General features: G+C 36.4%; 1 protein-coding gene across 1 annotated transcript in view; it reads left to right on the forward strand.

Moving 5' to 3' along the window:
* The window catches only part of DIAPH3 (diaphanous related formin 3), a 474,633-nt gene that overhangs the window by 104,232 nt on the left and 357,972 nt on the right, over positions 1-12,429 (forward strand). Inside the window, exon 5 of the mRNA XM_090258348.1 lies at positions 3,544-3,674. Within this exon, the coding sequence (XP_090114474.1) occupies positions 3,544-3,674 (131 nt within the window). The remainder of the gene's footprint in view (positions 1-3,543; positions 3,675-12,429) is intronic.

Here is a 12,429-nt window from a genome sequence, read left to right on the forward strand (position 1 = left end):
GACATCTAGGAGTAGGACTGTGCAAGGATGCAGTGATGAGGGCGAGGTTTGGGTAAGAGGGGAGGGTGTTAAAGGCAGGAATTTCAGGTGGAAATGGAGAGTCTTTTAGGCAATTTATTGCCTAATAAATTGTTCATGCTAGAAAAACTTCAAATGGCTGAAATAAATAAGTATTTTTAGCCAGTGAGTTTAGTCTGTTTTGCTCAATGTTTATTGGAAGAATCTGCTTGCTGCCCCATTTAAGATGCTGTTCACCTATCCTGTATCCAAATGTAACAGAACCCCTGGGCTGCTCCGATTGAAAGAGAACCCACGGGCTGTTTAGTTAGGGGTCCGATTGCCCGCCGCCAGAATCATAACTCTGAATACCAGAGTTTGGTGAAAAGAAAAAGAATTGTTTATTTACACAAAGTCCTGCCTCCCCCTCCTAGACCTGGCCAGTCTTAGGAAAGTCAGAAACACTGTTTCCCTACTTCTAGGCACAGTTCAGCTTTACCAGTAGCTGCCAATCACTCAGTTCTGATTGGGGAGGTCCTTTCTGTGCTGTGGTGCCCTCCAGCTCTCAATGCAGGACCGCCTGGATTCTCAGTCTCCTTGTAAACTGCCTTCTTCCTGCAAACCGCATGGATCTCCTCTCCTTCTCAAAGCAGCCTGGCAAGAGCCTTTTCTTAAAGCCGCCTGGAGACCCCTTCTCCAAGCCAGATGGAGGGAGCCCACAAGAGCCAGAGACTGAGGGCGTGAGGGCCAGAGAGAGCCTAAGAGAGAGAGCCTCCTAGAGCCAGAGCCAGCCCCAAAATGTCCACAGCTCCTCTCTTCCTCCCTGCCTCCTCTCTCCCCCTGCGTCCTCTCACACAGTGGGTGTTGCAAACCGTCCTGACCATTCACAGAAGCCTACGTAGGCTCTGTCTGCTTCTTCCGTACCAGCCCACAGTTCAAGATCCCTCCAATCTTCCTGAGTCTTGGAAGTAAAGCGGATCTTCGCAACAATGTATCCAGCCACTAGCTCCAGGCATGCAAGGGCATCCTGAAAGCTGCTTCCTGCTCCCTATCTCCCAGCTGCAAACTCTGGGGTTTGTTTTTGGACTCCCCTGTTTCTGTAACACAAACACACCAAAAATTAACGGCTTTGCTTCTATGCCTTGAACTAAAGTGGTAGTAGGTAAAAAATTGACAGGTTGGTTTTGGTCTTTTATATAAATGGAACCACATACTATACTATGTACTCTTTAGTGTTTGACTTCTTTAAATCAACAGTTATTTTGCACTCATTAATTTTGTTGCATTATCAGTAGTGGAAAAAATTTTTTATTGTTGTGTAGTATTTCATTGTATGGATATAACCCAATTTATTGATGAATATTTGGGTCGTTCCCAGTCTTTTGCTATTATGAATAAAATTGTTCTGAACCTTGTGTGCATATATTTACTTTCCCTTCCTGCTTAACACTTAGTTGTGCAATTGCTGAGTCCCATGCTCAGTGTATATTTAGCCTTAAAAGAAACTGTCAGAACTCTTGGGAAGTGGCAATACCATGTTACATCTCCACCAGTCATGCAGCAGAGTTGCAGGTGCTTCACATCCTCACCTTTCTGGGGAGTGTGTAGTGTTATTTCAATTGTTTTAATTTGCATTTCCCTGTTGACAAATGGTTGTAAACATCATTCATGTGATTATTGGCTATTCATGTATCTTCTTTAGTGACTGTACTGTTTGTGCTATTCAATTGTAGGAGTTTGTTAAATATTCTAAATACAAATCCCTTATGAGATATATTTATCATTGGGAGAGGCAGTCTGTCATAGACCCTGAATATCACTATACATATAGTGATTACATATATTTGTTATTATTATTGTTGGCTTTTTTTTTGTTTGTTTATGCCAAGAATCCAAGGCTTGAATGCTCTTTATCCAGGCCATTTCTCAGGTTGCATTTGCAGTGTGTAGCCTTAGAAGTGAAGTTTTGTTTGTCTGTGGGTACTGAGCAGGCTTGTTATGGTTCACTATAAAAATGGTGACTCCCCCAAGCTCAGTGTTCTTTCCCTGTGATGCAGTCCCCTGCCTGTGCAGGCGTCCAGCATCCATTGGGGCCCTGCATCATCCCACGGGAGATGGTGGGTTGGGAAACCAATATATGCATAATCAAGTATTTTGACTCCACCTTAGGCCTCTTGTGTTTTCTCTCAGCATCCATGAAAGATTAACAGGCTAACTTAGCTTGTATGTGGGGTGAAATTCTCAGGGTTTTCTTGTTGCTTGGAATATCCATTTTAATAAGGTCATTTTTGTATGCCAGTTTTGGTTTTTACTTGAGTGTGCCTAAAATATTTTAAAATATTTTCTATGGGATACACTTTAATGCTTTTTATGTTTTTGATTTGAAAAGTTATTTTAATTTGCAAATCTTTTGATATTATGTTACTATTTTGTGGCTATCATAGATTGTGAATTGATAGATTTCTGGGTAGAAGTAAGGAAATTATCCTCTCAAAGTAATATCATACTTTGAGAAGTTGTGTGCAGCTGTTAATATGAAAGGTGAGGTTAATGTACAGTATTCCCTCACTTATCGCAGGTATTACGTTCTAGACCTCCCAACCCCCAGGATAGTTTGAAAATCTGCGAAGTAGGAACTTTACATGTATTTCAGTGTTTATATATATTTTAAGGCTTTATAAACCCTTCCCACACACTTATAAACCGTTCCCAGTCCCTTATTAACCTTTTCCACACTTTTATAAACACTACTTTTGTTTTTAAACATATTCTACACTCTTAAACTTAAGTAACTTTAACAACATTCATATACAGTACCGCAAAATCCCGCAATATAGCGAAAATTCCACGATAAATAATTAAATATATTTTTTAAAATCCTGCGATACAGCAAGGCCGCGATAAGTGAACTGCAGTATATGGAGAGGGACTCACTCGGCAGCCGTCCGTCTCGAGAGACGATGGTGTAGCTTCTTAAGAGTCTATCTGCACTGCCGAGAATGGCTGTGCAGTCCGACTCGGGAGTGACACGGTATCTGTCTCCTCCCGTGTTGAATCGACATCTTGCGATGACGCTGGAGTGTCCTCTCCAGTGAAGCTGAAGCTACAGAGCCTGGGCAGGGTGATATGGAGGGTCTGCTGTTGCCCATGCAGCAGACCCCCCCTCTTTTCGCAGCTGAAGGGTCCAAGGGAAAGACGGAGTCAATACAGCTTGGCTTCAGGTGCGCCGCAGGAGTTGCCGGTGTTGACTACAACGTCAAACCGCCTTAGGGACTCCGGCTCTGGATTTTCTGTCGGGGTTTACTCCCTTAGCCTTTCCCCTGAAGAGGTATGCCGCAAGGCAGCGGAGGTTTTTTGGAGTCAGAGTTTTCCTTCTCTGATGTGCCCTGACTGGAAGATCGAACCAGCGACACTTAGCTCGCAGGCCGACGCTCAATCCACTAAGCCAAACCAGCCAGGGCTGGAGAGGGACTATTGTAATTGTTATTTCAGTGGATACTTTTCACACAGTATGAATTAAAAAATTGTTTTTGACTTATTTTACAGGGAAGTCTTAAGAGAAATCGGCAGATTTCACCTCAGGAATTCATCCATGAACTGAAAATGGGGTCTACAGATGAGAGACTTTTCACATGCCTGGAGTCACTTCGTGTATCTTTGACTAGTAATCCTGTGAGGTAATTCCTGTCTCTGAGCATCATCAGGGCATGTCACTACATTAAACACTAGTTATCAATCTGCCGTTTTTATTTAATACTTTATTCTATAATAGTAGCCTGTATACCTCAACAACTACTTAAGGTAAAAAGCGAATACATAATATTTATATGCATGAAGAAATATAGTCTCAGTTGTACTTTAGTATTTATTACTGGGTAATAAATAGTCTATAGACTTTGAAAAAACTCAGTTTTTTTCCTTAAAATTTTTAAAAACATAGGCTATTTTTAAAAAGAACAAACATGGTCAGAAACTACTCATTTAATGTGATTGAGTTTCACTCAGAATTTGAGGATTGCATGTATATTGGCTATTCTTGTTTGACATAGCAAGATGTGCCATTAATTTATTTTTTCCTTTATTGGAAATGGTTGTGTTAGATTAGCATTGCCAGAGTTAGCAGCTATAAATACAGAATGGCCAGCAAAATCTGTATTTTCTTATACTAAGAAAAGTTGATTTTCTGAAATCCAAATTTAACTAGTGTCCTTTATTTGGCAATATTACTATAGGGGTGTCTCTAAATCAATTTTTAGACTTTTTAGCTGAGCATATTCTTAAAAGTTTTTAAGCAGAAATTATAAAATATTTGAGCATTTATAGAATTAGAATTTCACAGCTCCAAGCATCTATAGTAGAACAGTTTTAACTTTTTATTGTATAATATGTCAATACTTATTTCTGCATAAGACTGTATCCGTATATGTGTGCATGATGTTTGCACGTGTGTGTATATATTCTGTGGGCTAAAACAACAAGTTATGATTGGTTGTTAATATGTAAAAGAAGCTCTTTTGATATTCTCTCTGATTGTTACTTTTTTTGGACATTCCTATAGTTAGACTCTAGTGTGAAACAGTATAAGTATTTAAAACAGAAGGACCCTACCTTCAAGCCATGAGAGTGACTGAGGTTTAACTAAGGAGTGTGAAGAGTGAACACAGACTCTTTAGTATATTTCAACTTTATCTTTATTTTTTCATATTTTGCCAATTCCAATCTGTTTCTACACTATAAACTAATAGTGGGCATGAGACCAAAGACTTCATATTTCTTATTTACCTCTCTTTACTAGACCATGCTTAGCACATAGAAGGTGTTCAGTAAGATTTGTTGACTGAAATGACGAAGTTTGACTGTAGCCTTTGTAAGTCTTAACCTTGCAATTGTTAGAAACTAAGTTGAATTAGGAATTTATTTAGAGGTATAGGCATACATGAAGAGCCCTAGTTTCTAGCTTTACCTGTACCTGTTAAATGTATTTTTTCACAAAATAATTATTGAGCTCCTGCTACTTTTCAAGTACTATATTAGATATGGGGCTTGAGAAAATGGCAAAGCTGTTCTAGGCCCTGTTCCTATGGAGTTTAAATGTAGGAAAAGCTATTTGAAGGTTGATTGAGGAGATATACTCATTTTATAGTTTATTTGGTAGCCACTGGGCACTGGAGATATTCTTGGTTTTTCAAAATAATTAAAAGTAAACTTTACCTTTTCTTCTTTATCTTCATCTTTTGAGTAGGTAAATAAGATAGCAAAAGAAAACCTGAAAGTATTTCATATATACATTTATGCACATTACAATAGATATAATTACTTTTTTTGTGATTGCACCTAAAAATACTGGGGTAATTAATGCTCTATGTCTCTTTCATTTGAACCTAATTTAAGTAAAAACAAAATTATTTCCCCAAGAATGACCAGTTCTAGAATATATTATTAGGAATCTACAGGTGATATGGATGTTCCCTAAGAAGTAGTCTTTTTAATCAAAAGGAATAGCAAATCTTTTTGGACATTTTTTTCATATATGTAGACAGAGGATTAAGAAGATACTCGAGAACATTTCTGTGTCTAGTGCTCTGATTAAGGAATGACTTAGTTGGATATGTAACACTTGAAATTATGCCTATGATCAAATCTTATGGACTTTGCTGTCAGTTATTATGTAGCTGCTGATAGAGTCAGTTTTTCTCATTTTCTTTTTTATGACCAGCGTGTGCCTAAAGTCCAAGAGAGAAAGAATTCTAATTTTTGTAAGCTTTTGAGATCATTGTTTGACCTGTGGTCTTACTGAGAAAATTATAGTTAAAACTTTTTAATGTCTGCAAATAGAGATGAAAAAGAAACACGTGAACTGATTAATGGTGGCTCTCCAATGCCGGGATCAGGATTTACTTAAATCAAAAATTGAGGAAAAGGTAGGAGGCGCCACCACCTTCTCACCAGCCGATATCAGTATTTTTAGAGCCATTCATCAACTTCTGAAACTCTGCCTAGGAATTATGAGCCACATCAACCTTTTACTACTCGGATAGTGAATTATACAAACACTCGTGTGTTAAATAACAGATTATTTGCCTTGTTTTATGAAGAGTTGATTTGAAGATCACAGAGTTTTTCTGTTTGAAGTTTTATTGATTATTCAATATTCTTGGTGACACTTCTGTGCTAAAAGTCAAAATTGTTTTATTTTTGAAGCACTAGTGAAGAGAGTAAATTCTTCAAATGATCAAATATTACTTTTAGTGGATCTTGACATAGTCAGCAATTACACTTAAGCTATCAGACACGTTGACATAGAAACGTAAAAAGGTAGACACTAACATCATTATGATTGATATCAAGCATTTTAGTTCATACCCATTTATGCACATAGCAAAGTAATTCTAGAATGCATCTTCATTTTCTCAATGTGATACAGCTGTCAAGGATAATATTTCTGTCTCGCAAAATCCAGTCTTATCAGGTCTTTGTGTTTTGTGACTTTAGGTATTATTTTCCTTTACTCACTGTTAACATTTTGAAGTTTATAAGAACTATTTCCTCACGTTATCTTTTTGTTAGAAGGTTTCTAAGGAGATTTTGGATCTAGGTTTGATTTAACTATGGCTTCCAGAAAATCATTTTAGAAAAGGTTGCAGTTAAAATGTATTTGTTTACCACAAAGCAAGTGAGCCGTTAGCATGCTGTTATTCCATTTAATCAGCGTCGTGTTTGAAATCTAGTTTTTCTCCTTTCTGGGTTTGGAAACACAAACCTGGTGGAGGAGCTTAGCTTTGATGCAGACGTATGTTTTGTGTCATGTGCTGCATCTGTGATGAGGAAAATAGCAAAGCTTGTGGCAAGTGATGCAGTCAGTATACTCTTTGTCATCAACATGAATTGAAGAAAAAAGTTAAGACCCAAAATTTTGAAGTTACTAATACTTTAAATTATTTAAGAATTATTTTATAAAGTGTTAAATATATTTTAAAAAGGTTATTCATCATAACAGTAAAACAAGTACCCACATGCCTATTCATGAGGCTAAGGTATACAGTATTCCCTCACTTATTGCGGGTATTACGTTCTAGACCCACCCCCCCCGCGATAGGTGAAAATCCATGAAGTAGGAATCTTACATTTATTTTAGTATTTATATATATTTTAAGGCTTTATAAACCCTTCCCACACACTTATAAACCATGCCCAGTCCCTTATTAACCTTTCCCACTCCCTTATTAACCTTTTTCACACTTTTATAAACACTACTTATGTTCTTAAACATATTCTACACTCTTAAACCTATGTAACTTTAACAACATACGTATACAGTACCACAAAAATCCCGCGATATAGTGAAAAATCTGCGATAAATAATTAAATATAATATTTTTAAAAATTGTGCAATACAGCGAGGCTGCGATAAGTGAACCACGATATAGAGAGGGACTACTGTAGATGATTTTCTACACCTTTGAAGCTTCCACGCATCCTCCTTCATTCCACACAGCCTTCTCCCACTATCCTGTGGCGACTGGGATCCCGACTTTTGGGCTTATCATTTTGTTTCTTTTTCATTATAGTTTCACCCTATATGTATTCTTAATATATTGGTTTCATGTCTTCTTCAACTCTATGTAAATGGTATCATCTTCTGTAGTCTTCTGAGACTTGAGGTTTCCTCTATTTTCAAAGATTTCTGTATGTTGATGTGTGCAGCTACTCGCATTGTATCACAATTAATTTTATACCTTTATTTTTTCTATACTTTAGGAATATCTAAATAGCATATGAATGCTTAAAAAAAATTCTATCTGATAATCTTTGTCTTTATCTTGTAGTTTTATTTTTATATTGATTATAAAAATATGTTGGAATTTATATCTTATATTTCATTCTGAATTTTCAGTTTGTTGCTTTTTTCCCCATGTTTTTCCTCCTCCTTCTCCTCGTCCTCGTCCTCCTCCTGCCCCTCCCCCTTCCTCTCCCCTCTTCCTTCATTGTGCTTCTTCTTCCCCTTCTGTAATTTTCCTTCTTCCTCATCATTAAATTCTTTTGGATAGATTTTTAATCTTTTATTTAATTTTTCCTCATTTACTAATTTGGGAGACATTCATTTTTTCTGATCCTATAACAAAATATTTAACATGCATAAAAAGGAACTTGACTGTGCATGCACTTAAAAGGAACAAAAATAAGCACGATCTCTTTTCTTTTTGAACCTAAGAATACTTTTAATACCAATCACCCTCTCTTGATTTCTATGCTATTTTTGTGTGATATTTTAATTTTATGTTTTTTTAATATTATGAATTAACTACTTTTGAGTTATAGTACAGATATGTGTATATTTATATATGTGTATATTTATATGTGTTTACAAACACATATATACACATGATTCTTTTTTGATTCTTGTACATATTTTTTTCTTTGATATTTTACTTTTGCTTCAGGTATATCTTTAAGTTCCCTTGGTGAGAACCTGTTCATGGTAAAATTCTTTTTGTTTGTCTGACAATGACTTTATTTTTTAAAGGTTGTCCTAGCATATGAAATTGAGGGTTTTTAGATTTCTTAGTATATTGAAGATAGTGTTTTCTCTTCTGCCCATTAATTACTGTTGTTAAGAGGGCTGGCTCTTTATTTAAAACGTTTGTTGTTGTTGTTGTTGTTAGCAGCTCATCTGCCTTTTCTCTCTGTCTGGTTTTTATGATTTTTTTCTTTGGTCTATAGTTTTATGTGTTTAGGTTGAATTTTTCTTATTTATTCTGCTAATTTGGGGAAAAGGGTTCTTACTGGATGTGGTGGGTGTCTTTCATAAATTCTGTGAAAATGTCAGCCATTATTTCTTTGAATATTGACTTTTTTCTCCATAATTCTGTATATGTTAGGCCTTCTTAGTGTGTATAGCATTGTTTTCTCACCTCTTTAGTTTCTCTGTGTCTCTCTACTGCATTCTGGATATATATTTTTAAGATTTTCTAGTTTCCTAACTGTTTCTTCACTGAGGTATAATCTACTGTTTAACTGATACATTGTATTTTAAATTTTCATTATTACTATTTCATTCCTATAATATCTCTTTGGCTCTGTTTTAAAACTGTCATTTTTAATAATTTTGTGCCCCTTATATTTTTAGTACTTTTTGTTTAAACATACTATTTTTATTTTATATTCTAAGCATATAATTCCAGTAAATGAAGGTTTTCCAGGCCTAATACTGGTGTTGGTTTTTCTTTTCACCTTTAGTCATATCTTGTTTCTTTGTGTGTCTTGTAATTTTAGAGTGTGACCTCCTATTTCTTAGAACTTTTCCTTTGAGATTTATTTTGAAAATATATACTGTTAGAATGAATTAATGTGTTTGTACTACTAGGAGCATAGGGATACTAATGACTAGGTACTACCTTAAACTAAAATTACTGGCTTGTTGATAAAAGAACATCCAGCCTATAGAAAAGTCTTATAAGAATTCTTTTTAGCCAAAAATTTGAGGACATGCCCAGAAGCAAAATCTCAACTGACTGAGAAAATGCTCAGGAGAATGGCAGTTTGGCAGCTTATTTTATACATTAGGATCAAAGGAGAAGATGTAAAGAAATCACACGAAATCCATTGGTGGCATATTAAAGGGGTGGGAGCAAGCAAAGCAGGGGGAATCTCTAGGATTGGTTAAAAAGCAAAATGGAGAGCCCCATAGTTCTGTACACTGGTGGGTAAAAGATGATCAGTTGACATTTACAGCACACAGAAGTGGTACGCAGTCAACAAGATAACAATGAGGGGTTCTCTGGTCTTGCCTTTGTGACTTCCAGGGGTAGGAAAAAGAAGATTATTCTGACATTCCAAAGGTTTGTTATCCTAGATGCACAAAGAGAGTAGACAGGCCCACTTAAGGTAAAGAATGACCTTCGTCAAGGGATGTGAGGATACACTATGACCTGCTTTAATTAGTAATGTTTATTTGAGACTATACTGTGTGGTTGCTTTTAGTCACCAACTTCTAAAGCCTGCCTTGTGATGCTCATCCTCCTTCCCAAGCTTGTCAGGTTTAGCATGTGGCCCCTATTTTGTTCACAGGCTTGAAGGTTTTTGTTTGTTTTTTGACTGCATAGTCAGGACCCTTACATGAGTCGGGTTAGGGTTATGAATTAGAACAAATTCGCCTTGTTGTCCTCCTGTAATTTGTTTCTTACTGAAGGTCTAACCCTTTGACATCCTCACTTTTTGCCTGTGTGTCCTAGGCTTGCTGGTGACCTCTAGGTGTTAGCTGTTGCACCTTTCACTCTGCACGGCTGTTGCAAAGGGAATGTTGGGTTTCCGTGGGTTTGCCTGTGTCCTGCGAGAGCAAATGGGGCTTGAGGCTGGCTTACCTCTCTGAATTCCTTTTTCTCTCTCTTTAAATCTTGGTCCTAAGGAGACTTTACTTTCTTATCACCTCAGATACTTTTTTTTTTAAAAAAACATTGTTTAATAACATTTATACATTTCAGGTATACAACATTATAAATTGATATCTGTAAACTCTATTGTGTTTTTGCCACCCAAAATCTAGTTTCCTATATTTGACCCTCTCTACCCAATTCGCCCTCCCCCAAGTCCCTTCCCCTCTGGTAACCATTCTATTGTCAGTATCTACGAGTTTTTTTTTTTTATTGAATTTTTGGGGTGACATTGGGTAATAAAACTATATAGGTTTCAGGTATACAATTCTGTAATACATCATTTGTATATTGTATTGTGTGTTCACCACCCCAACCTCAGATGCAAATTTAAAATCATGTTTCTATGACTCTTGTTGGGAAAGTGTTGGTGGAATTTAGATTAATATCAGGAAAATAGTATTGAATAATAAATTTTAAATTATAAAAGCGTTACATTCCTATGCCAAACATCTAGATTTCTAGATTTCTCAGAAAGGCATAAACACTAATAAGTCTTCTTTTAGTCATTTAATTGCCACACCTCCTGCTCAGTGGTGAACTTTCGTTAAGTTTCTTGTGTGCCTTTGCCTCATATTTTTAATGCTTATGTTGGTATGTTCATACTTTTTTTTTTTTTTTACCTTCTTGGTGCTTATCTTTATTTTTTTAAATGAACTCCAGAAGTTGCCCTGCAGGATATTAACTAGTTTTGTATTTAAATTTAGCCTGCTTATTCTACTACCCTTTAAGTCACTATAAATTCTTTGATTCTCCCAGTGCTTTTTGAACCAGCCATACCCTCATGCTGGATCCCTCATTAATTTTATAAATAACTATTGACACTTCTGCCTTTCTTTGGGTGAGCAATGGTTTTGTATTTTTGAAAATCATGCTTTGACATTAGAGATTTGTGGAATGTGTTAATATTCCTCAGAAACATCCTAGAAATTTTTGGAGGGAGTGAACTTGGGAAAAGTCTGGGGGAAGAGACACTGAATATGATGAAGAGATTGAGTTTTTATTGATGACAAAGTCTCTGTCTTATTAATCTTTCTTTTCATTTAAAATAACATTGAAAAAATAAAAAATTTAAATTACACTTTACAATCAATATTATAGTGGTTTCAGGTATACAGAATAGCAGTTAGACATTTACATAATTTACAAAATGGTGTCGCCAATAAGTCTTAATACCAACCTGACCCCATATGACGGGGGGGGGGGGGGGAGGGTCCAAAAAACCCGGAATTTATTTATAAAAAATTGTGTATTCTCACATGTTTAAACATCAGTCACCTTCAAAGTACTCTCCATTTGATGGACTATACCTATCAAAACATTTTTGCTACTGCTCAAACAGTTTTTGAATTTGTTGATTTGATGCCTTTTAGTGCTTCTGCCATTTTGTTTTGTTTTTGTTTTACCTCTTTCACATTGGCAGAATGTTTCTCTTTGAGGACTTTTTTTCATCCGGAAACAAAAAGAAAGCTGCTCAGGGTGAGATCGGGTGAATAGCGAGGGTGGGGCACTGGGGTCTAGCTATTTTTGGTCAAAAACTGCTGAATACTCAGCATGGTGTAGGCAGGTGCGCTGTAAATCACCCACCATGAAATGGGTAAATGTGTTGAAAAAGTCTTCAGAAAAAATTTCCTGAAGCCAAATGTAGCCTCTCACAACAACACCAGCTGGTACACTGATACAGATTAGCTCCTAGGACACTCACCTAGCAGGGGAAGCCTGTACTACAAGGGGCTCACCCTCCAGAAGATAATTTCATTATTTTGGGGTCCCCCCCTCATATATACCCCTATGGCACAAATATTGGTATGGTTAATATTGCCCCAGAGGTCCTTTAAACCGTCCTCACTTTTTGACTCTTTTTTTCTGTTCTGATTGGGTGTTTTCCACCAACCTGTCATCTAAATCGCTGGTTAGATACTGTGCTTTATCTAATGAGCTGTTGATTTCTTCTAGCTTAGTCTTCATTCCGATTAATGTATTCTTCATTTCTGACTGGTTA

The sequence above is a fragment of the Furipterus horrens genome, unplaced genomic scaffold (genome assembly GCF_987537825.1).
Source record: "Furipterus horrens unplaced genomic scaffold, mFurHor1.1.pri manual_scaffold_12, whole genome shotgun sequence".
NCBI lineage: Eukaryota > Metazoa > Chordata > Mammalia > Chiroptera > Furipteridae > Furipterus > Furipterus horrens.